The following is a 27993-nucleotide window of genomic DNA, read 5'->3' on the forward strand; positions in this document are numbered from 1 at the left end:
GTTCACTGAGTCTAATTGAGGTAGTGAGTCGTGCATATAACGTGTCTCTAATGCCAACTTAATGGGCTGCCCCGTATCTAGGGGGTCAGCCATTGTAATCAACTAACTGATACTAAACTTTTCCACAATTGAATGTATTAAACGGTAAACTATGATGATTTCACTATTGAAATGTTTACGTCCGAAGATGGTTTCACTGCCGCACTGACAAGTCTCGCTAGCTACATATATAGCGGAGTCGAGCTATGTTACAACCTGCCTGTCCGGCTGCTTACCACGAACTGGTCCATGAACTTGGCAATATACAGTATATGTACTGCGCCCTGGTGGGGGTGTGATAAGCGTCATGCAATTGTAATTATTTATGGAGGAATATATATTTCATTTTCAGAAGCGAGAAAATCGTACTTTGTATATTATAAATACAGACCAGGTCGAGAGGATGTTGTGAAACCTACACCAGACTATTGTCTCCACTGAGATTAACAAACACAATGAACGGCAGAATTAGAATTCTCAGAAATTGTGACGAAGGGGGAAAGAGAAAGGCACGAGTTGTTGACAAGTTTGCGTAAAGTTTCCATAGCCCCGAGCGAAATAGGTAGTGGCAACAGCGCAAAGAGCCGGGTGCAGATTTCGTAGAAATGATGGCAAGGTATCTCCATGTACTAACAAGAGCTGAACGCGAGGTTGGCACTTGAAGAAAAAAATATGAGCCTTCCCGGTCCCGTGGTTGGTGTGGACCATTGGAAAAATTCACTTGACCAAAGCAAGGCGACAACTTCGTATTGTAAAAAGCACTAGCGAGGCTAACTCCGCGGATTAAATTGATAGAAGGAAGTGAGTTATTAATTTATAATAAGGTGGAATTTAGGAGCCTTACTACATTATAAAACTCATAAAAAGTTAATAATTGCGGGAGATTGCTTGGTGTAATTCTGAGAATTCATGGTCGCTATTCGTTGATTGGCTACCGGCCAGGGACGCCACAATAGAGCGCGAAATCCCGAGCCGGGATACGGCAGCTAAATTCGCAAATATAACGATTACCAGCGATCGATAATAGTTGAGAATTGGGATAGAGCATTTGAGAACATAATTACATCATTGGATCATATATTAAAGCCACTGGCAAAGGCGCAAATAGTCATATGAGGATATCGGGACTGCGCGTACTAAGATGACCTCCCCTGAACTCGGAAGAGAGGGGATACAAGTATAAATATGAGGTCGTGGACAAGGACTGACAACTACTTTTGACAAAGCGTTCGAGCTGATACCACGCCTGGGGTGCGTGGCAACTTCTGATAATTTGTTCGACCCGTAATTACGCCAGGGGTGCATGTGTGTACTTACTCGTGGAGTAGGGTTCGAAGTATTATATTGTTACATAGTACATTGATTCATGACGTGATGTAGCTCATATTACAGTCTTGAGCAGTACACTAGTATGAAGTTTCAAATAGACAGGACTCAGTAAAGCATAACTTACGGAGTGTGAGATTCTACCAACAGATTAGGAAGTACGTTACGTGAGAACGGTCACGAGTGTTCGATGTATTTCACCCATTAATAGTCGATTATAAACTGATACCTGGTCAGCGACACCAACGTGAGACGGGAAAATCAAGTGCGCGCCGGGCCGTTTGAATGTGATATCGGGGTGTCACCAGTTCCTTAGTACCGGGGGAAGGAATGAAGAATATGTGTATGAATTAGGCGGGTCAGATAAAGGCCAGAAGTGTAAAGTTTCAGTTCAATATTAATGTGTGTAAATTTGTTAAAATGTTAAAATTTTAAATCTTGAAAATTAATATGTGTAAATCTGAAAAGTGCATTGGATTACTTCTTCAAGCTGGCAAGATAAACCAGTAGGATGCAGGGCTAAGACTGGACGGGGCCTGTGCTTCTCGTCCGGCTTAGCAGACTACAAGGGCCGAGATGAGTAACCTTTTAAAATATTTGTAGATTGCTATCGTTAGGGGGAGGAAATCATATAAATTTATCATGTAACTTAAGTGTGAAACGAGCCGTTTCCGGCTCGTATAAATTCAGATAGACAAAGGGACAAATTAATATGTACATAGTTAGATCAAGCACTCATCATAATTTTGATTATTAAATAGAGTAGAGTAGGGTTTATTTGATCATTCAAGTGCTTGAGCTGTTTGATATGATATGGAGCACGTTTCACGTAAAGATAATGTTAATATTCACTTAGAAGTGCTTCCAAAGTGTTTTTCCGTTATCGGAACTTTTATAGATATTAAGGCATGTTGTTAAGATAATCCAGAGGTAGGGTTGCCAAGTGATTTAAATTGTTGTGGGACGGAATGAAGTCCATTGATTTGTTTGTAAATATCGCGAAGTTCGCCAGTGGACAAAATAATAATAATCGGTAGAAGTGTCGGAGTAATAAATTAATATTGGGTAATGTGTAAAGGCGTGTTTAATAATAATCTTTGAGAATAAAGGCACGGGCCTAGTTGGATAGATGATTGCAAATTAAAGTAATTGAAATGTGGAGATAATATGTGGCATGAATATTTAATTTGGGCATTGAATCCGATTTTAACACTAATTGTTGATTTAACGTTTTTGGACTCCATAATAATCATAAATAATTTTGGTAGAAGCGAGATAGGCATTTTGATAATATGGTCACGCTATGTTTGAGGCCCAGAGGGATTTGAGCCAAAAGTTGAGATTTGGAGTTTGGAGTTTTGTGGGACAGAAATCCGGCCCGAAATGAAAGTGAATTGTACTGATGTTGATGAAGAAATAGATGGATCTTAAGGCCTACATAGAGGTTGTATTTCTATACCGGTGATATGAGTGGCAGAAGAGTGTCCACGCACCGAGGGTTAATTAATGAAAATGTTTTGAAGAGTTCCGATGGATAAATGGACTTCAAAATGGAAAAGGAAGGAATAATTTAACACTTGCAGAGATTGGAGGTATTTGCCCAACTACGAGGTGTTAGGGGATTTGAGAATTGTCTTAGGAGCATATGGTCTCCATGAATTAACGTCAGTACGAAAATAAGGTTGCGGGTTCGAACACTATTATGTCCCGACCGATGTGAATTCGGATCTTGGTGATTTCTGTTCGGGAGAGAACGTATGTGACTAAATTATAGAGATGGGGAATAAAAATGAAGATTCTCGAAAGCATAATAATAATAATAATAATAATAATAATATTCCAAGTAAATCATGTCTGGATTGATTAGTGCCAAAATAAATCGGAATTGTAAAAGGGGTTATGTGTTAAACATATTAAGAGTGGACTACCGTGTAACAAGCGAAATTAATTTTTTTTATTAATAATAATAATAATAAATATTTGAAGAAGGAGAAGAAGAATTTACTTTTTATATTTTGGACATAATGATGTTGGGAGTTGTAATGAAAAATTTGAGATTTTTAACTACTGCTAATAATAATAATAATAATCATAATAATAATAAGAATATTTGAAGAAGGAGAAGGAGAATAAAAAGGAAGGTACTTTTTTATTTCAGATGAGAATAATAAGAGCGAGAAGTTGAAGTATTATAGCGAGGATGATTATGGGTTACGATAATCACGATCTCCACTATTAATAATAATAATAATAATAATAATAATAATAATAATAATATGTTTTACTATTTTTATTTTATTATTTCGGATGCTGATGATGAATGATAATAGGGAAGTCAGCTGGCGAATTAACGTAATAATGTCAAGTTGTTGTAAATAATAAGTTAAGTTAATATTTGTAAAATGAAGGCAAATCCCTACATCTGGACCATTAGGTTAGAGTCTCTTTGTCGTTTCCTTCAACTAACGATTAGCATATCTTGGTTAGGAACCCGGGGAGAGTTTGTAGTCTCCCGGGTTGGTCTCATCTCAATCAAAGTGGAGGTGATAACATGGTCCATGTGATCGCGCCCACTTAGCCAACAGGTAATTGGTCCACGACCAACTATGGTCATGGTGTTAACGAAGGTAAATCTGATACCTTCAGATATCAACGGTTCCACCACCCAAATGGAAGGGTGGTCAAAAGTGATAAATATTATGTAATCATTTTTCAGGAATAATTTGCCAAAGTACCGGCAAATCAAGGGTCAACAGATTTTGTTGTGTGTAAAAATTATTTTGTTTACTTAAATAAAATGCTCCTTCTGCATTTGCAAGGAAACAGTTCCAGGTTCTTGTTCTTGTAGAATAGTACACCCTTGGTGACCGTTTAAATATCCGTCCCCATTCCTAGGACGGAGCCTTCATAAGTTCCCTTTGATCTGAATATATATATATATATATATATAATTTGTGTGTTTTATGATGAGCCTTAAAGTTAAAGATTAGAGTGTCCCGTTCAACCCTGTAGTACTGATTGGATGGCGCCCTTATATTTAGTTTGAGATCTTACATCTCAAAAATATGTTTTTATTGTGTATTAGTTGCGATAGATTCGGACCGTAACACTCCCTGAGATAAATGCTGGTTGGGACTCAGGTTTTGAGCGGGTACAGTACACACACCCCTGCTACCCTTCATCACAACACGTGCAAAGTCTGCGCTATTTGCTGTGGCGTTATACAAATCGGTTACCTGGGACGAACGACATTTTGTGCGTATTTCTGTTAATTTTGTAAATAATTAAAGAAAATCAAGGAAAGAATTAAATGATAAGACAACAGGGTTTGTACAAATTCATTTTTTAAATGATTCAGGCGGCTAAAATGCGAATAAAAATGTAATTGTTTCTCCCCTCCACCCCTAATCGCCGCTACTGACCGAGACTGTACTGATCAAGGTGTCAACATAATCGCCGCACTGCGTGATTGTACCAGGCTGAATTACGCCTGTCATATGCTCAACACGGCGCTAAGAAATGCGTTCAATACCCAGTTTATGTCAGTTCGTTGCCCTCACATTGATGCCTTTATGTGTGCGACGAAAAGGCTTGTTTCGTAAGAAAAACAAAGTGGCCTAATAAACGTTCTTGAGAAATCGTTGCAACAATCCAACGGCACTCGCTGGAACATCCGTTTAACAATGCTAGAATCTGCGTTGTGGAAAAACTACTGCCTGAAAAAGGATAGGCAAGTGATATGGATGGAATCGATATCAGGCTGATGAACGAACTGATCGCAGTCCTTAAGATATTTATTTTGTTATGTTGTGTAGCCTACTGCATTATTTTTCTTTGCCGTTTGAAATACCGGTCAATTTAAATTCGTTCCATGTGGTGATCTTAATATACATGTTAAGTAAGCATATTTTACAGTTTTTCAAGGAAGGATCAAAATAATTAAAATGTGATGTCACCCACACTCACTGTGGCTTACCATGGAAAAAACGCTCCATCAGCATCTGACTTAGGAACGTCATATCGGGGAGGCTTCTGAAATAGAACTTTTGTGCAGTCACATCAAATCGTATATGGGCGGAAAGTTTACCATTCCTAAGAATCATAAGGTTGCGACGTTCTCGTGGGCACCATTTCGCCGTCTGAAAATATCTGACACTGACAGATGTGATGTAACAGCAGAGGTAAGGCAGGGAATGCACTAATTTGAATATTAACCTGTGTGTTCTTCAGAATAGTAGTGTGTTCAGGAATCAGATGCCTAAGTACTTTCTTTTCTTCTGACTCATTCTAAATTTCTTGTGTGAAAATAGCTTAAGAGTCGATACAATATTACCAATTCCTACACCTCTGTCCCCTATTAGCAGCCACCGTTTGCGTGATACTTTTACCTTACGCGACGCACTTTTATATCGGCTTACATAGCGACGTGTTTAATTTTTCTTTTTCTAATTAAGTTAGGTAAAGAACTTACGATGGACGAGGCGTGCATGAATGACGAGCATTCTGATGTTTCAGAGTCGTCAGACTCCACGCCTATGCCACCACCCGCCAAATAATGAAATTTGCTTCGAGGACTGACGTTGATGATGGTCCTACTCCAACAGATGAGCTGGAAAGGTATCTAAAGCTAAATTGTGGAATGGAAAAAAGATACAGCGTGCCATTGGAGAACAAATGGACAAGACTATCCTAAACTTCACCATATCTCAAAGAAAGAATTATGTATGCAAGCATCAAGTTCAGCTTCAGAGGGAAATTTCAGTTCAGCGGGCTTCTGATGAACGAACTGATCGCACTCCGTAAGATATGTATTTTGTTATGTTATGTAACCTACTGCATTACTTTGCTTTGCCATTTGAAAATCCAAGTTTCTTGTTGTGAAAATAGCATTGAAGCACGACGGTCTCTTCTACGTCCACACAATGTTGATGCTCTTGTTTTCATTCACAGTGATTCCACCACCGTCAATCAATGACCAATAAACCAATAAATTACGCACACTTAGTAAAAGCAGTATTCAGGTTTGTTTTTGTTGTATTTGAGGGTGCTCAAATACGTCAGCCTCGTGTCGGTAGATTTATTGGCACGTAAAAGAACTTCTGCGGGACTAAATTTCGACACCTCGACTTCTCCAAAAACCGTAAAAGACTAGTCAGTGGGACGTAAAACAAATATTATTATTATTATTATTATTATTATTATTATTATTATTATTATTATTATTATTATTATTATTATGTTTTTGTTGTTGGCATATTACACGTTATTTCAGTTTGTATTTTACTTTAAGTTAAACCCGAATGAATTGCCATGAATATGCTTCGTGTTATTTAGATTAATTTTCATTTAACTTGATTTTAATTAATTTCGTGTGGCTATTTCTAGCCGGGTGCAGCCCTTGTAAGTCAGACCCTCCGATGAGGGTGGACGTGTTATTGTGGTGGAGGATAGTGTTATGTGTGGTGTGTGAGTTGCAGGGATGTTGGGGACAGCACAAACACCCTGCCCCCGAGCCATTGGAATTAACCAATGAAGGTTAAAATCCCCGACTCGGCCGGGAATCGAACCCGGGACCCTCTGAAACGAAGGACAGTACGCTGACCGTTCAGCCAACGAGTCGGACAATTAACTTGATGTCAATAGCAGATGAATATTATTGTATAATCTTTCTGTTTGTGTATTATTATTATTATTATTATTATTATTATTATTGTTATTATTATTACAGTGCAGGAGAGATCTCTATCGTTTTATTTCAAAATGCGATTAGCCTACTTTGGAATGCGTTATAAAACTCGTTCCGCCGGGCTGAGTGGCTCAGACGGTTGAGACGCTGGCCTTCTGACCCCAACTTGGCAGGTTTGATCCTGGCTCAGTCCGGTGGTATTTGAAGGTGCTCAAATACGTCAGCCTCGTGTCGGTAGATTTACTGGCACGTAAAAGAACTCCTGCGGGACTAAATTCCGGCACCTCGGCGTCTCCGAAAACCGTTAAAGAGTAGTTACTGGGACGTAAAGCAAATAGCATTTTTATTTAAAACTCGTTCCTTGGTGGAACGAAGAAATTGCAGCAGCTATCAAAGAACGCCGTCACGCTCATAAACGTTATCGTAGGCAGCCTACTGTGGCCAACTTGGTAACATTAAAAAACTCCGCGCTATGGCGCGTGTTCTTATTCCCCAAAGTAAGAAAGCTTCGTGGGAGAGATATGTCGTCTTTGACGTCACATTCTCCATCATCTCAAATGTGAACTAAGCTTCGACGTATTTCGGGGAATCATCTTCTGTACCGGGAATTTCCATTGCAGGCAGTATCGTCACTCAACCACTCTCGGTTGCCAACCATCTTGGAAGTCATTTCGCTGATGTGTCTGGCTCCGGGAATTGCCATCGTGATTTCCTCGCTCTGAAGCGGGATGCAGAACGTCATCACCTTAGTTTTTCCATTCAAGATTCAGAGGACTATAATGTGCACTTTACGGAGTGGGAACTCCGCAGCGCCTTGGCGCTTTGCAAGGACACGTCTCCTGAGCCAGACGATGTCCATAACCAGATGTTGAAACACCTTAGTGAGGATAGTCTATTATATCTCCTTCGAGTGTTCAACCGAATCTGGATAGAGGGTAAGTTTCCATCTCATTGGCGAGAGGGCATAGTTATTCCTGTCCTCAAGCCTGACAAAAATCCTAAGTATGCGGGAAGCTATAGACCTATTTGTCTCGCTAACTGTTTGTGTAAGCTATTTGAGAGGATGGTAAATCGCCGACTAGTATGGTGTCTGGAGAAACAAGGACTTTTGTCCGAGCGCCAATGTGGTTTTCGAGCCGCTCGCTCGACCACTGACCAACTGGTACGCCTGGAGAGTTCTATCCAGGATGCATTTCTCCGCAAACAGCATTTGGTGGCTGCTCCTTCGACTTAGAAAAGGCCTATGACACTACATGGCGATATGGTAACCTTTCAGTCCTGCATCAGTGGAGATTCCGAGGTAACTTGCCGGTATTTATTGCGAATTTTTTGTCCCTCCGTCTATTCCGTGTCCGAGTCGGGAGGGCATATTCACAGTACCACGTTCAAGAAAATGGAAACCCACAGGAATCGGTTCTTCGTGTCACTCTGTTTGCGATTGCCATAAACTGTATTGTTGCTGCTGCTGGTTCAGCCGTAATACCGTCGCTATATGTGGACGATTTTGTTCTGCATTATACCTCGCATAATATGGCAGTCACAGAGTGGCAATTACAGCAAGCTGTTAGGAGAGTGGAACGGTGGACTTTAGAACATGTCTTTCGGTTTTCAAGCGAGAAGACCACTGTAGTCCACTCTTGCCGGAAGCGCTCTCTTCATGCGGATCCTGAGCTTTTCTTAGGGAATGTCGCTCTTCCTGTAGTTGACACTTACCGATTTCTTTGGCTCCTTTTCGATAGCAAATTATCGTGGGAGCCACATGTGTGGCAGTTGAAATTGCAATGTACCAAGAAGTTGAATATCTTGAAATTTCTTAGCAGCACTAATTGGGCTGCAGACGGCACGGTGCTCCTACGATTTTATAGAGCACATATATTATGCAGGTTAGACTACGGCAGTGCAGCATATGGATCAGCAAGGCCAAGCGTCCTTGCGAAACTGAATAGCATCCACCACAGCGGGGTTCGGTTGGCGACGGGAGCTTTTCGTTCAAGCCCCATTGCTAGCCTGCTCGCGGAATCTGGTGTTCCCCCTTTACACCTGAGGCGCCAGCAAATGCTTCTGTCCTATGCTGTAAATTTGCGACAGATGCCACTTCACCCAAGCTATCCTTGCGTATTTCACCGTCCGCTGTACGATGCTAATCCTCGAACAACCTTCGGTTCCCTGCCTTGTGAGACAAGGATGTTTGATGTACCTTCGGTTCCCTGCCTTGTGAGACAACCGAGTGGGGTACCTCCGTGGATATTACGACGACCTGAACTAATCCTGGATCTGTACACTGGCCCGAAGAAAAGCACGGACCCTTCGATTTATCGGAGGCTCTTTCTGTCCGTTGTTGGCCGGTGTCCAGGTTCAGTCGTCGTTTACAGGGATGGTTCACGGACATAAACGAATGTTTTCTGTGCGTTCGTTGTCGACAATGATAGGTTTCTTTTTGCTCTCCCGGAAACCTTTAATGTGTACACAGCAGAGCTCTGTGCTATCTGTGAAGCTCTGCTGTACTCACTGTCCGATGAGCGCCGACACTTTTTTCTGTGTACTGACTCCTTGAGCTCGCTACAGTCTATTGATACCTGTTTCCCTCGGCACCCTCTTGTGCCGCGGATCCGGGACCTGCTGGGCGGGTGTTCGGATGCCGGCATCAGAATCACGTTCATGTGGCTCCCAGGCCCAGTGGCAGGCCATTCCACTTCTAAGTAAGCTGAGAGCGATAAAAGGAGCAACGAAGGTATAGAGGATTTCCCTTCGGGCTTCTCGGAGTGAAGCAGTGGCATTATGTCGTCTCCAGATCGGCCACGGTATACTAACGCACTCCTATTTACTGAAGGGTGTGTACTTGCGGCGATCATCTTACCATGGTACACATCCTTATGGAGTGTGTGGACCTGGTCGTTGTGCGCCGCAGGCTTAATCTCCCGAGTACAATCTCCCTCATTCTACGAGATGACGAACAGTCAGCTAATCTCGTCATCCGTTTTATTAGAGAGAGTGGTCTTTATCGTGTTTAACGATGTACTTTGTCCTAGTGTATCTATGTTAACTGCGCTTTTATCCCATTGACTTCATTTTAGTTCGTGTTTGCGTATTTTAATGTGTTATCTTAACTTCTAACTTGAATTTTATATTCTTTATTCTTTATTATTATTTTCCTCAAGATCACAGTAAACAAATACCCAATCGATCCGTTGAATGAGGAAAATAACATCGTCCATCTTAAGCCACACACACAAACTACTACTAACTTTAAAACAAACTGACATAGTTAATATACATAACAGAAATAATAGGACACCACAGTTTATAAGGAGATGAGAGAAGACAAAGTACTTACTACTTATAAAGTAGTGGACTTAATACAGGGGAAATTGAAACTTAATTTTAGCGAAGTGGTCATAGACGATGTGCAGAGAGTGGGAAGAACTAGGGGTAACAGGCTTATCAAAGTAGAACTGTTTTCTACGTTGATGGCTGATGCGGTGATAGGCAATGCGAATAATGTGCAGAGAGAGAAAATATGGATCAGGAGAGACGTGGGACGGGAGGCGATTAGGAATGAGAAAATATTCAGAAAACACAAGATACGTGCGATAAATCAAGGGCTGAGAGCAACCATCAAAGGACAAGAACTAGTGGTATCAGGCAGAAATTGGACGAGAAACTGGTCTGTGAATAGACTGATAGACTTAGAAATGAAGATAAAAAAAGACGAAGAAAAAGTGAGTAGTGCAACGAAAGGTGGGGAAGTGAGGCGAGATAACAGTAATAGTGCACTGTGTGAAGAGGGTCAGAGAGAGATGCCAAGTGATCATAAGCAGTGAAGAAGTTCAGGAAGAGATGACAAGTGAAAAGGTGACCATAATAAGGGAAGAAGAAAGGCAGGGGAGTGAAAGCAGTGAAGTAAGGGCAGGGCAGGGTAAAAAGGTGACGTCGTAGGCAACCGGGGGGTGTCTCAATCTGAGTTGGGAAAGAGGCAAGGGCAGAAAATTTACGGAGATGATGAGAGCTGAAGTTGGAGGCAAAGGTACACAACAGAGTGAAGATAGTGATGAATTGGCGGCTAAGAGAGGGGGTAGAGAAGCAGAAAGGTATAGAAAACTGACAGACATGTGGTGTACAGGTAGAAATGAGAGGGGTGTAGTCACTAGAAGTAAAAAAACAATAGTTTAGTGAGTAGTGAAGATAGAGATTGTTAGATGTGAGAATATAGTGTTGAGTAGAGGTGTTATTTGGTAAATATGTGGATGCAATAGTATTTGTGTGTGGTATGAGATTGAGAGGTGGTATATGAAGCGATGTGTTGGTATTGAATGGTAGATGTAATAGCTTTTGTGTTTGGTATGATGTTTATTTAATGCTAAATAAGTGAGTGTTGAGAGGGAGCAGAGTTTTTGGATGGTGGAGGTTGAAATGTGGTGTTGGTGAAGAGATGGTATATGAGTGTTTGGTATTTTAAGGTGAAGATGGCTTGGTATTTAGATGGATTATTTATGTCGGAATGTAGTGTTGAGAAGTGGTGTCATTTGGTATATTTCGGTTTGGGATATGATGAAATGTGGTGCTGGAGAAGTATAAAAAAGTGGTGGTGTATTTATTGTTGAAATAAATGATTAAAGAGTGAAGTTAAAGTATTGGCTGAGAGGTGATGGTAGATGTGTGGTAAGATGAAATGAGGTGTGAGTAAAGTAGGGTGAAGTGATGGTGTATGTATTGCTGTAATATGTAAATCTATTTGTGGCGGAATTGTGGAGATGGATATATGATTAAAGAGTGAAGTTAAAGTATTGGCTGAGAGGTGATGGTAGATGTGTGGTAAGATGAAATGAGGTGTGAGAAAAGTTGGATGAAGTGATGGTGTATGTATTGTTGTAATTTGTGGCGGAATTGTGGAGATGGAGGGATGTGTGGAGTATTCATTGTTATAATGTGGAGTTGGAGAAATGATGGTAGAGGTATATCTATTAACTATATTGTATTTTTAGAGAAGTAGTACATAGGGGTCTATATGTAATTGTGAGAGTTGACAAATTGTGGTTTTGTAGACGAGAGGGCAAATCTAATGTAGAGTATGGCTTGGTATTGAAATAGAGCAAGCATGGTTAAGCAAGGATGAAGCAAGGATGAAATTGAATTTTATATATATCTGTACTTCCAGGCAATGCCTTATTCCTTTGTCACCTGTATTTTCTATTATTTTCTTAAAAATAAGGCATTGCGAATTAGATCCACTGATTGTTTTAATCTCATAATCATTTTTCATCACCATTTCTTTTTTTAAACTCCAGTCAGTGACTTACTGACTTGAACTTATCTCCTGTTGCTCCTCCTGGAGCATAGGGCTTCCGTGAAACACTTCCATCTGTTCCTATTGTTGGCTAACCTCTTCACTTCGTTCCAAGTTTTTCCCACTATTAGACATTCCTCTTCGATCGTCTTTTTCCAGGTCTTCTTCGGACGTCCGCGCTTTCTAGCACCTTGGGGGTTCCAGTCGAGCGCTGTCTTTTCAATGGCTACAGCGGGCTTCCTTAAAGTATGTCCTGTCCAACGCCATTTGCTCTCCATTACGTGCATTTCAATTGGCTGCTGATTATTATCTTCCCATAGATCTTCATTTGAAATAACATCCGGCCATCTTCTGTTGATGATACGTCTTAGACAGCGATTCACGAATACTTGCAGTTGTTTAGTAGTCTTCTGGGTAACTTTCCACGTTTCACAGCTGTAAAGCAGAACGGACTTAACATTTGTGTTAAAAAGTCGTAGCTTAGTTTTTCTAGAAATGTTCTTGTTTCTCCATATAGGATACAATTGAACAAAAGCACCATTTGCTGTCCTGATACGACCCTTAATGTCTTCTTTTGCTCCTCCAGTCGTAGTAACCATACTCCCAACATATAAGAAGGAGTCTGTTTGTTCTATCTCTTTATCGTCTATAGACAATTTATCATCAATCTTGGAATTGACCCTCATCTCCTTGGTCTTATTAATATTTATTTTAAGTCCAGCATCCTCTGCCTCCTCCTTCAACCGCTTAATCTTCTCTTCCATATCTCTGAACCGTTGAGCCAGTGGGCAGATGTCATCTGCAAAAACAAGGTCTTCTAAGCTATCTTGTAAGCCCACTGGATCCCCCTCTTCCGACCTCGATACACTCTCCTGAGCACACTATCCAACACAAGTAGGAAAAGCGACGGAGAAGGAATACAGCCCTGTCGAACTCCCGAGGTCACATCTATTGGTTCAGTAAGATCTCCCACATGCAGAACCTAACATTTATAACCCTCGAACATATCCTTTATAATATTCAGAATCTTTTGTGGTATTCCATATTCAAGTTTTTGCCACATAACTCTTCTATTTACAGTCAGTGGATACATTTTAAAATTTTAATTATCATTTCATATCATATCCATCTAGTTCCATTAGGGGCCGACGATCTTAGATGATAGGCCCTTTTAAACGAGCATCATGATCATCATCATCATCATCATCATCATCATCGAAATGTACGTTATTAGCATACGGGAATTTGTATAGTGAGTGATCCGAACATAAGTGTGAAGTGAACATTTCGTTGAACACGGCGCACGCGTTATTGCGGGTAAGTAGTCAAGGTTATTCTACTGAGCCCGCGCAGTGCGGTGGACTGCGGTTGCTGCCTGAGACCAGTGCTATGGGCCAGTAAGCGGCCGCATCAGAACGGAGCGACACTGCACGGGCTGGGCTGCCGGAGCTCGTGGGTTTGAAGTGCTGCGCGTTGGGCCTGGCTGCAGGACCCTGATTCGAGCCTACAGGACAGATTTTGGTTTGTTTCTAAACTATTTTTGTCAGTAATTACTTTCGTTTTTCAGTGTGTGCTGATAGTTCAGTAGGTGGTACGAAACGTTGTTTGAAGTGCGAATTACTGTAATCTGCTCAAGTTCCATGCCTCAATATTAAACTGGTTGCATTTTAATCCCCGTTGTAGTGGTCCGGGTGTGTTTCTTAACCTTGGTCGGAATAAACACAAGGACACGAGTGATGTACATATTAGAACAGCGTGTATTCATTGTGTTGTGCTATGCGAAGCATTCTTCTTATACAGAATGCCGCTTTCAATTCATTCGCAAATTTCCTGGCATCCTTCCTCATAGGAGTACGGTACGTAAATTAGTAAAGACGTTCCGCGCAACCGGATCCATTCTTCACAAGAAATCACGCAGGAGACGAACAGTTTTAACAGAGGAAAAGCTTGACGAAATATGCGCTCTCTTGGAAAGGGCTCCAACAAAATCCCTGTCGCGTCTCGCCGTACAAGCTAATGTGCCCACAAAGCAACAAAACTGTTAAAAGCAAAACCGTACATCCCACCCCTGCCCAATATTTAAGAGGACCTGACAGTTTCGCTAGGGTTCGGTATTGTAACTGGTTGCTTCAATCTGTTGACGATGGGTATGTTGACCCAGAACTTTTATTTTATAGCGATGAAGCATGGCTACACTTAATAGTCAAAACAATCGCTACTGGTGTGCAGAAAATCACTACCAGCTGCATGTCCGTCAACTTCATTATGTAAAGATAGGAGTTCGAGTTCGATGCGCAATAAGTGCTCGCAGAATTATAGGGACTATATTTTTTCGTGAAACAATAAATGCTGATCAATATATAGACCTCATTCTCAGACCATTCTTTCAAGAGCTGACGGAAGAAGGAAGGAGTAATGGTTGCTTCATGCAAAATAATGCGACGGCACACACTGCTAATCGGTCTATAGAGGTAATACGGGAAGTTTTCGAAGATCGTGTGGTTAATTATTCCCCCTAGATCTCCTGATTTAAATCTGTGTGTATTACCTGTGGGGAATGCTGAAAGGTAAAGTGTATGTGACAACCCTCACACAAGAGAAGAACTACAAGAGAACATTACACAATTCATTTCGAACATCACACGGGCTGAGATTCGCTGAGTGTCTGCAAACCTATTTACGAGGTGTCACGCGTGTTTGCTGGCATGTGAGGAGTCGCGCTGCGACGCCCGAGTGCGCGAATTACGCTTCATCCTGTATACTACTTAAGATAAAGTTTCAAAAATATATACATTTCTACAATATATCGAGATATCGCCTTCAGTTGAGAGAATATGAAGATGATGATCTGTGAAAGGAAGAAGGAAGTAATGAAGAGGATGTGTTTCCAGTCAAAACTTGATGATTCATGAATGCTCAGTATTTCGACACACGCACGTTTAAAAGCTGAGCTGCTGGACATGCTTCTGACGTCCACTGGTAAGAGATACCATTGTCGGGCTGCGGTAACGGTGAATGATTTCGTGTAGATTGTTGTTCAGTGTACAGGAAGATATAAACACATGGTGCTACAGGATCGGGTATTTTTGTTATGGTCTGCGGTAAGGTGTTGGATTCGATCACGGGGATAGGCTGGTTGAGAAGTTTTAAGAACATTATGCAAAGAGCGAAGAGTATGACGTGTGCGTCGTTCTTGCAGGCGAAGCCACCCGAGCCGTGTGTACAAGGGCGTGACATGGTCAGCGTTACGAAGTCCACAGATGAATCATACACAAGAGTTCTGAGCACGCTGTAATTTCCTTCCCCATTCTACTCCTAGGTTATAAATTATATAGCAAAGATCAAAGTGGGGTAATGAATCATTCAACAATAATTCTCTTCAGTTTAAAAGGGAGAGCGTAGCGAGACAGTGTAGCGTTTCGTATATTTTTCTACACCCTAATCTGAAACATGTAAAGAGAATTATACTGTGATCGCAGATGATACTGAAGCATGAGAAAACAGTGCTATACCACATGTATCAGAGTGTGAGAAAGACTAGGAATCAAGTACTCTGCGGCATTTTGGCCCAGTGCATGCGTAAGAATCAGGGAGCATGGAATTGTCCAGTTGTAAGGAAAGAAAGAAGAGTACACGCCGATCCTTTTCCTTGAACTCATTCACTTGAGAGGTTATTGGGAACCTCACTACAATACACTGTAGAACAGAGAATGGCCGAGCAAGTGGCTCTGCGGTTTGTGTCACGTAGCTCGGGGATAGTGGGTTCGAACCCTGAAGAATGGTTTTCCGTGGTTTCCCATTTTCACACCAGGCTGTACCTTAGTTAAGGCCACGGCCGCTTCCTTCCTACTCCTAGATGTTTCCCATCCCATCGTCGGTGCCACGTAACGCAAAATGAAAGAAAACCCAAAACAAAAGACACGTGATGTCGGGGAACATGTAATCCACTCGAGTTTATTGAATTTATGTTTACATTTTCCTTACGGGAGAAAGTGATGCCACGCCGACTTCCTGCAGCTGTACTGATCGTCGCCTGTATTTATCTAGTAAATGACTGGAGGAGTTCCCATTTCATATGCCGGGACCAAGGCACACGCAAACACTTGACATTGACTTAGCTCGTTAGGAAGATCTCTGTGGCTGGAATTCCAGGCGAATGATCTGTTACACACTCCTCTACTACGTAACTTTATGCAATTGCTTCTGTGGTTCAGAAATGTTCGGCATCACATATTGCAGCAATCTAGATCAGTGACGTATCTCTGTTTCCTAGTAAAACTCTAGCCTAAATTCACGAATACAACTCCGGGTAACTAGATCTTCTGATACTTATCTCATACCGGAGAAGTAGGGTCCTTGTTGTACATTTGTAGACCGCAGCGGCGAGGAAGTGATGGTGCAGAATATTGTAATCTGATATCGCGATCATAGCGTCGGCTCCTCGAGTTTCGCTTGCAATCGTGATTTGTCATCTCAAAAATTCCACCTGCTTTAGCCGCGATTCGAACCGCCACTCGGCTATCGAGTCATTTGTGATCAACCATCGGATGCGTTTTAGTAAACAGTGATACTGTTACGACCGATGAACAACATACTGGACTGCACATACAAGTTCAAATAGAAGTCAATGTGGAGGACCAGATTGTCCGACACAAACACGTCAATCACTAGTATTTATTCAACACGGATATAGTATATACATCAAATAACAAAACAAGTCTTAGACACAAATACACGTCTGTTCTTGCTGGTCGCTATGTTGTCTGTCTCTCTACCAAAGACGCAGCATGTTACCAACTATTGAATGAAAAATAAATGAAATGCACACACAGTGTTGCCAACACAAGTCTCAATAATAATAATAATAATAATAATAATAATAATAATAATAATAATGATAATAATAATGATAATAATAATGTTTGCTTTACATCCCACTAACTACTTTTACGCTTTTCGGAGACACCGAGGTGCCGAAATTTAGTCCCGCAGGAGTTCTTTTCCGTGCCAGTAAATATACCGACAAGAGGCTGACGTACACCGGAATGAGCCAGGATCGAACCTGCCAAATTGGGGTCAGAAGGCCAGAGCCACTCGGCTAGGTACCAAGTGTAAGTGCCGTGAAAACTATATAGAGGGAAACATTAGAGACTTCTATCTGTTGAACAGGAAATGCGTGTGTTTGTCTTCACGTTATTAACTCATCTTCTCTTACAAGATACTAGTGGACCCGTGCGCTGCTCCACAACATTCATTATAAATAGGTCAGATAACTCATCTTGATATGCCTGTCGTAGTCATATTGTTTCTCTTGCCCATTTCAATAATTTTATGAGCATTTAATATCGATAATATAGTTCATAGATTTTACGAAAATAAAAAATGTTTTTATCTTAAAGAAGATTCCAAATACCAATTTTAACGTCTGTAACATCTTCAGTTGTACGATCCCGCCCGTATGTGTGTTTTACCCTACAGTTTTCTTTCCCAAACAGTAAGTCATAATATGTTTACCATACCGATTGGGAACGAACTTTGACTTAAACGGCATTCAGAGTGCCACAGTTCATCTCAGCTACCCCAAAGACTATGAATTCGTCACTAATATCGTCATTTTCGGATTTTTAAGTTTCACCCCCTTCCTTTAGGGGGTGCTAGGGGTTTCTTGCCCCTACAGTAATTTTTCCAGATAAAAGCAGAAATAAGTTTCAAGGAACACATCATATTCTTCACATACTGTTGGGTAGGCAACCCACTGATCGGACTTGTCTTGCTTATCTTTCCATATTTTATTTTTCACCCCTTAGTGCCGAACTATCAATCAGATTTCGTTCAAACCACTTCATAATCCCTTTCAGATGTAATAAGAACTATGAAAATTTCAGCGAAATCGGTCCAGTAGTTTTTGAGTATTAACTTCAAACATACCAACATCCAATTTTATATATATAGATAAGACAGTATGTCCTCTGTGGAATACAAGAAAGAACTTGAAGTACCGAACGAGTTGGCCGTGCGGTTAGGGTCGCGCAGCTGTGAGCTTACATCCGGGAGATAGTTGGTTCGAATCCCACTGTCGGCAGCCCTGAAGATGGTTTTCCGTGGTTTCCCATTTTCACACCAGGCAAATGCTGGGCTGTACCTTAAGGCCACGGCCGCTTCTTTCCCACTCCTAGGCCTTTTCTGTCCCATCGTCGCCATAAGACCTACCTGTGTCGGTGCGACGTAAAGCAAAATAGCAAAAAGGAAATACAAGAAGTTGCTTCACGTCGCACGGACACAGATACGTTTTATGGCGACGATGAGAGAGGACAGTGCTAGGAGTGGGAATGAAGCGACCATTTCTTCACTGATCGCGGATCTTTGCTTGGCTCTTATGACCCACAGAGGAATATTGCCCATATGAACGGTCAATCGCTACTCCATGGTGGAATGTTGTGGCCTAGTTTTCTTAGTATGCTTCCATTGAAGCCTCGTTAGCCAAGCAAAGGCATGGGAAGTGAATCGAAGTGAGAAACTATATGCCTATGTAAAAGGACCGATAAGATGGTATTTGTCTCTGGGATTCCACGCGGATAGCCTACTCCATGCGTGAGGCGTACTTCCAGTGATTATACTGTATGTTATGTCCATTGATAGACGCAGTGGGCAAGAATTGTTAATGAACTACTGTAGAGACCAGTCCCATGTGTTGCCTTAGTTACTTCAGTTTGGATTAAATCACTGTGAAATGAAATCGCGTATGGCCTTGAGTGCCAGGAGTGTCCGAGGACATGTTCGACTCGCCAGGTGCAGGTCATTTGATTTGACACCCATAGGCGACTTGCGCGTCGTGATGAGGATGAAATAATAATGAAGACATCACATACACTCAGCCCCCGTGCCAGCGGAATTAACCAATGACGGTTAAAATTCCCGACCCTGCCGGGAATCGAACTCGGCAGCCCTGGACCAAAGGCCAGCACGCTAACCATTTAATCATGGAACCGGACAAATTACTCGGATTGCAGAGAAGTCCTACACGGCTTACTCTGTCGACATGTTTTCCGCAACTGTCCATAGTGTCAAATTTGCAGATGAAAATGGAACTGGAACATTAATCTGCTCACTATTTGACTGCTTGCGTAGCATTCATTAGGCACTCACCTTCTGTGTTTCAGTTTTGCGGCATTTGTTAGTTCCACGCATTTAAGATGTAAAAAATCAATACGGATCTCTATTTAGGGCAGTCGCCTAGTTGACAGATTCCCTATCAGTAGTTTACTCTTTTCTTAAATAATTTCGGAGAATTTGGAAATTTATTGAACATCTCCCTTGGTGAATTATTCCAATCCCTACACCCCCCCCCCCGCCCCTCCTATGAACGAATATTTTCCTCAATTTGTTCTCTTGAATTCCAACTTTATCTTCGTATTGTGATATTCCCTAATGTTAAAAACACCATTCAGACTTATTCGTCTATCAATTTCATTCTACGCCATCTTTCCACTGACAGCTTGGAATGTACCGATTAGTCGGGCAGCTCGTCTCCCTTCTCCCAAGTCTTCCCAGCCCGGGCTTTACAACATTTTCCTAACGCTATTCTTTGTCAAAAATTACCCAGAACAAATCGAGCTGCTTTTCTTTGATTTTTTCAATTCTCGAATCAAGTAATCCTTGGGAGGGTCCCGTACACTGGAACCATACTTTAGTTGGGGTCTTGCCAGAGACTTATATGCCCTCTCCTTTACATCCTTACTACAACCCTTAAATATCGTCATAACCATATGAAGAGAGCTGTAACCTTAATTTGTGTGATTACCCCAATGAAGATCTTTCCTAGATCCCCATGAGGAAGCGCAGTTCGCTCGGAACTGTAATCAGTTTTATTTAAAATGTAGCTTTTTATTAATATAATCTGTGTTGCAGCTATGTGTTATTTATTTCAGGGAACCAACGGTCCTAGGCCGGCTTACGGGGGCGGTGGGAACAGTATCGGCCAGACCAAAGGTGGGCCCCGCGGCATGACTGCAACGCAGCAAGCTAATTTAGGAGCGCTGAATAACTCGTACCGTGGGGCTGCATGGGGTGCACCTGCCACAGGATCGTACGCGTCGTTGCGGTACGCGGCGCCAATGGGGCCTTCCGCTAATGCTTCCTCCTACTCCAACGCCTACTCACATCAGCCATCGGTGAGTACTTCCTTCTTGCTGCAGTTCCATGTTCGTTTGTATTCCTTACTTTCATATGTTCTTCACTTCCCCTTGTTGAAGAGTGATTGTTGCATGTTCTTTCAAGAGTGGATGGGTAGCAACAAGGCTGCACATATGTCTGCTTTTAGTGAATTAGCAATTTGGAGGTACCTTCTATCAGGTGGGATTTAAGAGATCTACAGTCAGAGGGTGTGTACTACAGACAGTTGAAAGGGTATTGGCATTATGAGGCCTTACAGTATATGCCTTTGATCAAGCGTGGGAAGCTGAGCATTACCTGCCGGAGTGTCTATGTGCAGCATATCTACTGGAAATGCCATCGTCCTTTTAGCTGTCTGCTCACTGCTTCAACTAGGAAACAGTTTGATGATTTAGACGCTGTCGGAATGTTGGATCACTCATAAAACGGTGATACATTTACGAAACCATAATACACTGACTGACAGTGACAATGCAACACCAAGGAGGAGTGGTTCGAAAGGGATGGAAGTTGGGGAAAAAACAGAGGCGGCACGGATGAATAATTAATGTTTATTTCAAACCGATATGCAGGTTACACAATGCGCACGGCATCGACTCAGTAGGATGTAGGACCACCGCGAGCGGCGATGCACGCAGAAACACGTCGAGGTACAGAGTCAATAAGAGTGCGGATGGTGTCCTGAGGGATGGTTCTCCATTCTCTGTAAACCATTTGCCACAGTTGGTCGTCCGTACGACGCTGGGGCAGAGTTTGAAAACGGGTCCAATGAGATCCCACACGTGTTCGATTGGTGAGAGATCCGGAGAGTACGCTGGCCACGGAAGCATCTGTACACCTCGTAGAGCCTGTTGGGAGATGCGAGCAGTGTGTGGGCGGGCATTATCCTGCTGAAACAGAGCATTGGGCAGCCCCTGAAGGTACGGGAGTGCCACCGGCCGCAGCACATGCTGCACGTAGCGGTGGGCATTTAACGTGCCTTGAATACGCACTAGAGGTGACGTGGAATCATACGCAATAGCGCCCCAAACCATGATGCCGCGTTGTCTAGCGGTAGGGCGCTCCACAGTTACTGCCGGATTTGACCTTTCTCCACGCCGACGCCACACTCGTCTGCGGTGACTATCGCTGACAGAACAGAAGCGTGACTCATCGGAAAACACGACGTTCCGCCATTCCCTCATCCAAGTCGCTCTAGCCCGGCACCATGCCAGGCGTGCGCGTCTATGCTGTGGAGTCAATGGTAGTCTTCTGAGCGGACGCCGGGAGTGCAGGCCTCCTTCAACCAATCGACGGGAAATTGTTCTGGTCGATATTGGAACAGCCAGGGTGTCTTGCACATGCTGAAGAATGGCGGTTGACGTGGCGTGCGGGGCTGCCACCGCTTGGCGGCGGATGCGCCGATCCTCGCGTGCTGACTTCACTCGGGCTGCGCCTGGACCCCTCGCACGTGCCACATGTCCCTGCGTCAACCATCTTCGCCACAGGCGCTGCACCGTGGACACATCCCTATGGGTATCGGCTGCGATTTGACGAAGCGACCAACCTGCCCTTCTCAGCCCGATCACCATACCCCTCGTAAAGTCGTCTGTCTGCTGGAAATGCCTCCGTTGACGGCGGCCTGGCATTCTTAGCTATACACGTGTCCTGTGGCACACGACAACACGTTCTACAATGACTGTCGGCTGAGAAATCACGGTACGAAGTGGGCCATTCGCCAACGCCGTGTCCCATTTATCGTTCGCTACGTGCGCAGCACAGCGGCGCATTTCACATCATGAGCATACCTCAGTGACGTCAGTCTACCCTGCAATTGGCATAAAGTTCTGACCACTCCTTCTTGGTGTTGCATTTGCTCTGTCAGTCAGTGTAGATATCCTTCATTTCCATCTGAAATGATCGTGATTCACACCACGAGATATGTGTTGCTGGTGGACTCGTTCGACCTTAATGATTTTTGTTCACTGATAGCGAAAGAACGTTTCAATTTCACTACCGGTGGTGGGAGGGGGGGAGGGTCTCTGCCAGTCGCGGCTCGAATATCAGCCAGTAACATGTGGGATATCACGTCCTTGTGGTTGAGGTTCCTCGTAAATCTGGAAGTCTCATGACTGTAAAACTAAAGCTGCTATTGTGGAATGTCCTCTTTCATAAACTTATGTAGAGCTCTTCTAGGCATCTCTTGTAAGTTCATTGTAAAGGAGTAAATTACCTGTGAAACTTTTGTAGAGTTGCTTTAGACATATCACTGTATTGTATCAGATTTAAGTAATTGACGTGGTTTGACTAAGGTTTATGATTTCTCTTTTCCCTTTACTTAAAGTCACTCTTGAAAGGAACAGGTTTTATACAGAGGAGACCGGTGTCTAGTGTCTAGAAACTAACACGATAAGAATTGAAGAGCATACCGAGGGAATCCCCACCTTTCGGGCACCTGTCCCAACACTGAACTAGTTTATCTGTACCCTTCACAGTGTAGCACGCTGGTTGCTAGTTGGACCTCCCTTCCACAGCATCAGAAACCTCTTGATAGGTGGTTAAACGATTACTCTTCACGGCTTTCTTCAGCGTACCAAATACTTGACTGTTGCTAGTTTTGTAAGTCGGGTGATCCATAAGATTCCATTGAATACAGTGTCGACTGTCCATTGTTGCGTTCACAGCGTGTCTACAGGCCTTGCTGTGGAGTAGAGTTTGCCTTATGAAAGCACCTTCTATGGTTAGAATAGAATCATACTACGTTGTTCAGTATTTATTTGGATATATCTATTAAACACCATTTCACCGATAAGCTCACTGAACAAAAAATTGGTCACCCCTGGAGAAATCATTACAAGCTTCATTTAATACCGTGTAACTCCGCCTCTGGACTTGATGACCGTCTGGATTCGGTCAGGAAGTGAGTCCACAGGTTGTGCAGGTACGTCGCATCCAGGTTACGCCACTCGCTGAGGATTTGAACGCGCAATTCCACCAAATTGCGGAGATGCGGGTGTGGGAGTTTATTCGCGCTGTTCCAACATGTCCCACAGATTTTCAGTGGAGTTCAAGTCAGGTGATTCTGCAGGCCATTAGAGATGTAACGGGGTGGCGGAGTGCTCATAAAACCAGTCACATATGCGTCCAGCCCGATAAACTTCACTGTTGTCATCTTGAAAAATCGGGGTATCAATAGCATACTCATCATGCAGATGTTGACTGAAAGGAAACACCTGATCGTCCAAAATATTTAAATAAACATGCTGGTTCATGTTAGTGGTCACCTCAGTCAGCGGGCCCAATCCATGATACGAAAAACAGCCCCAAAACATCACAGACCAACCTCTGGCTTGAACCTGATCTTGCACACATCCGGGATGGAATGCTTCATTTGGCCTTCCGTGTACCCGACAACGTGCGTCATTGGCATACAGGCAAAAAGGGGATTCGTCAGACGACATTACTTTCCGCCAGTCAGCTACTGTCCACGTTCGAGATAATTTCTAGCCAATTGCAGACGCGCAGCTTTATCTGCCTGTGTGAGCAATGGCCTCTTGCGAGATGACCGAATGCAAATGTTCATTGCATGCGGATCCCGGCGCAATGTTCTCTTGTTAAGAGGTTGGTACGGACCTTCATTCACTAACTGCAGCAATTCCTGTTGGGCTTGGTAGCGATTTTGATTCACAAACTGTGAAAAGCGTCCCCGGTCCCTCTGTCAGGATCTTTTTCCGACCACAATTCTGACGACGTGTTTCATGGCTACGTGTAGTACACCACTGCATATAGATACGTTGAAGAGTCCGCTGCGAAACGAAAATACATCCAGAAACTGCGTGCACCGTATGGCCATGGGCACGGCCAAACACGATTGCTACTCTATCACATCCTTATGTCTACCCATGTTGACATACACTGTCCGCTTGAAACATCAATGTCTTCACTGATCGCTACTACCTTATGCCCACGTAGAGGCGGTGCGCGTGTGGTTGAGCGCGGGATTCTTCCGCTGTGCCATCTGTACAGGCTTAACGATCCACTTGTGCGTGCGCAGTAGGGTAACTAAAGTTTTGTCCGGTGAGCTTAGTTGTGTGATGAAAAGTTACTAAATGAACAAGCGTACGTATATAACACGAGTTACAGGGATACAGTACGCCACAACCGCAATTCTGTATCTTCAGACATGTATAACCAAACGTCATACAGCGTGTGTAGATGCAGAGTGCTCTGTGTTACATGCAACGTGGAATGCATTCTTACGCAGAAATGTCGCAATTGGAGTTACTCTGGTTGGAAATAATTTTGTCCGGCAGAAGAAAGCACCACTTCTGTCGGCTCAGTATAGCAGGTACCCAAGGGAAAGTTCATTTAAGGTATTTAAAAGATTGTTGGACCAGTCGAAGAAAGGAACCGCGATAACACACCAGCATCTGATCACAGTGTACCATGAACCCTAGGGGGTCATAAAGTCCCTTCCAAACTTGAAGGTAGTGTTAAGGTATTCGGTCCATCTTCCCATGCTTCTTCCCGACACTTCTAAATTCGTTCTCCACGTGTTAGCGTATTTTTTTCAGGCTTTTCTCCTCCTCGAAATACTGCCCTTTTTTAGACCGAAGAAAATCCGGTTAGTAAGCGGCTTTCATTTGGAAATGAGCCTTTCGAACATCAGACATGCTTCGATGTGTGGCTTCTATGAGACCATAAGTAAATGGCTTGGGAGGAAGTCACATACAGAATTGCTGTCAGAATAAATCACATTCCACAAGGGATTTCTCATTTAGCAAATGTCGACAAAATTTTAATACATCAACTTACAACAAAGGTATATCCATAGATAGGATTATTATCTCCATCTTCAGTTGAAATAGCAGCACACTAATTTTGTTGCTTAGCCGAGCTGAAAGTGAACAGAAGCTCACGCGGTGCTCTACCAAGAACTAGAGTTGGTTCGGTGGTCTGCTGTGACTTCACGTATCTGCTAGAACTGAGTTACTCGACAGAGCTACTCGTGCCGTCCCAGCACTATTTCAGCTTGCCTGTAGAGTGTAGAACGATGATACACCAGCTCCATAACGAAATTTGAAATTATTTCGAAGGACAAAAATCTAAGTAAACAAATTAAAGCCAAGTTTTTTATTTTTATAATTCCCACTCGCCGTGCATGTTGTAGATTAGTTTTTTGCTAGTTGCTTTACGTCGCACCGAGACAGATAGGTCTTATGGCGACGATTGGACAGGGAAGGGCTAGGAGTGGGAAGGAAGCGGCCGTGGCCTTAATTAAGGTACAGCCCCAGCATTTGCCTGGTGTGAAAATGGAAACCACGGAAAACCATTCTCAGGGCTGCCGGCAGTGGGGTTCGAACCTACTATCTCCCGAATACTGGATACTGGCCGCACTTCAGCGACTGTAGCTATCGAGCTCGGTGTAGATTAGTTTGTTCAGCCAGTGGCTACGATTAAAATCACGATCTTGGTGGTCAGCTTGGCTCGATTTGCTTATCCTCGTGGGATGCCGTATTTAGGCAACCACCAGTACTCACCTATATGAAGGAATGCCTAGCAAAGCAGAGACTACGCTTCTGTTCATCCCGTCTTTTGTTTGGAGTGAAGATGACCTTGTGTCGCTTCTGTGTGGAGTTCGCATTACGTTCTTGCTGTAGCAATCCTCTTTCTTAACAATTATCGCGTATCTTGTGAACAGATGTGTTTATTCCACGAGAAAGCCTGGTTCTACTACCTGTCAAGGGTTGATGTTGTAGCCACTGTTTAAAACTCCCATTTTCTTCGTTGAAGCTCTCGTAGCATCTGGAAGGCATTTTTGTTTACACGAACACTGGACATAACCTGATATTTCTTTGTGCTGAGAAAGGAGTAGGCCTATTCGGTGTCCCAGGAATCATAACGATAAATTATGATGGTGAATCTTCTTGTTTTTCCTGGTTTTTATTCAGTTATTGAGGGACGAAAGTAGATGTGGCCCAATTTCACGGAAGCGTCGCCTTAAGGTCGATTCACACATCTCCGGGACGTGACGGCGCTCTCCGTGTCCGTATCCGTCCTTTCCGACATGAATATTTCACCTCTGTTCTCACACTTCAGTTCCGTGCAGTTATAAGTCGGCAATAACGTGTTAGATGATGAGGTTTTTTTTTTTTTTTTTAGTGATGATTAACTGTTATTGATAGCTATAATTTTGGATGAAGAGGAGAAAGAGAGGAAGAAACAGTGGGTTCATCCTATATTGAAACGCAGGGGTTAAGGAAGGAGAGTTTTCTGCTCTATATAAGTGCTTGAAGGACGACGAAGTAAAATTTCACGGATTCACTACATTTGCTTTTAATTACTTGAAAAATTAAATAATAATTACTTCAAAAATTAAATAAATGAAATCATTGATTAGTTTTAATACCCCTGACTTTGTAGGTTGGGGGCAGAAAGTGCCTTGCCGCGCCAAAGTCGGTGCCTATGTACAGACAGACTGATTTCCTTAATCTTAAAAGCAAAAAATGTTAGTTAACTACCTTCAACTTCCATTTTCTCGCCAATTTCGTCCCATACACGCTTCTTCAAACCACTATCCATATATTTCGAATCAGCTAAAGTATATAGATTCCGTGGTTTCCCATTTTCACACCAGGCAAATGCTGGGGCTGTACCTTAATCAAGGCCACGGCCACTTCCTAGGCCTTTCCTATCCCATCGTCGCCATAAGACCTATCTGTGTCGGTGCGACGTAAAGCAACTAGCAATAATAATAATAATAATAATAATAATAATAATAATAATAATAATAATAATAATAATAATACCCCTGACTTTGTATGTTATTATTATTATTATTATTATTATTATTATTATTATTATTATTATAGAAAAGAGTGTGCCTTCCCCTTTAAACAATCATCATCATCATCATCATCACTAATTCAATCAGCAGTTCGTCCTTCATTTTGGGAGGTAAAGAACAGTTCAAACGTACACAGATAACTTCAGTACTCGAAGAAAGCACAGAAGGAGGAAGGCGGGAAGAGAGAAATCACGTCCGTGAAAACAAGAAAATATCGTTGGCCAGCGAATACGTTTTGCCGGCACGGATCACGGAGAAGCACTGAAGGTCACGGCGAATGACGTCAACGGAAGTGTAGGAACTCATCCCTTCGTTTACGTGGCGCAATAAAATATGGTGACGATATTTTATTTTCACGGAAGATGCCGTCACGTCACGGAAAGCGCCGTCACGTCCCGGAGATGTGTGAATCGACCTTTAATGACACCAACCCATCTGGAGGCGTGTGTATTGAAAAATGTAATGGTGTATGGCTTTTAGTGCCGGGATATCCCAGGAAGGGTTCGGCTCGCCGGGTGCAGGTCTTTATATTTGACTCCCGTAGGCGACCTGCGTGTCGTGATGAGGATGAAATGGTGATGAAGACAACACATACACCCAGTCCCCGTGCCATTGGAATTAACCAATTAAGGTTAAAATCCCCAAGCCGGCCGTTGAAAA

General features: G+C 42.7%; 1 protein-coding gene across 1 annotated transcript in view; it reads left to right on the plus strand.

Moving 5' to 3' along the window:
- Positions 1-27993, plus strand: part of shep (alan shepard) — a 775961-nt gene that overhangs the window by 189901 nt on the left and 558067 nt on the right. Inside the window, exon 2 of the mRNA XM_067139545.2 lies at positions 20264-20506. Within this exon, the coding sequence (XP_066995646.2) occupies positions 20339-20506 (168 nt within the window). The 5' untranslated portion in view covers positions 20264-20338. The remainder of the gene's footprint in view (positions 1-20263; positions 20507-27993) is intronic.

Source organism: Anabrus simplex, chromosome 2 (genome assembly GCF_040414725.1).
Source record: "Anabrus simplex isolate iqAnaSimp1 chromosome 2, ASM4041472v1, whole genome shotgun sequence".
NCBI lineage: Eukaryota > Metazoa > Arthropoda > Insecta > Orthoptera > Tettigoniidae > Anabrus > Anabrus simplex.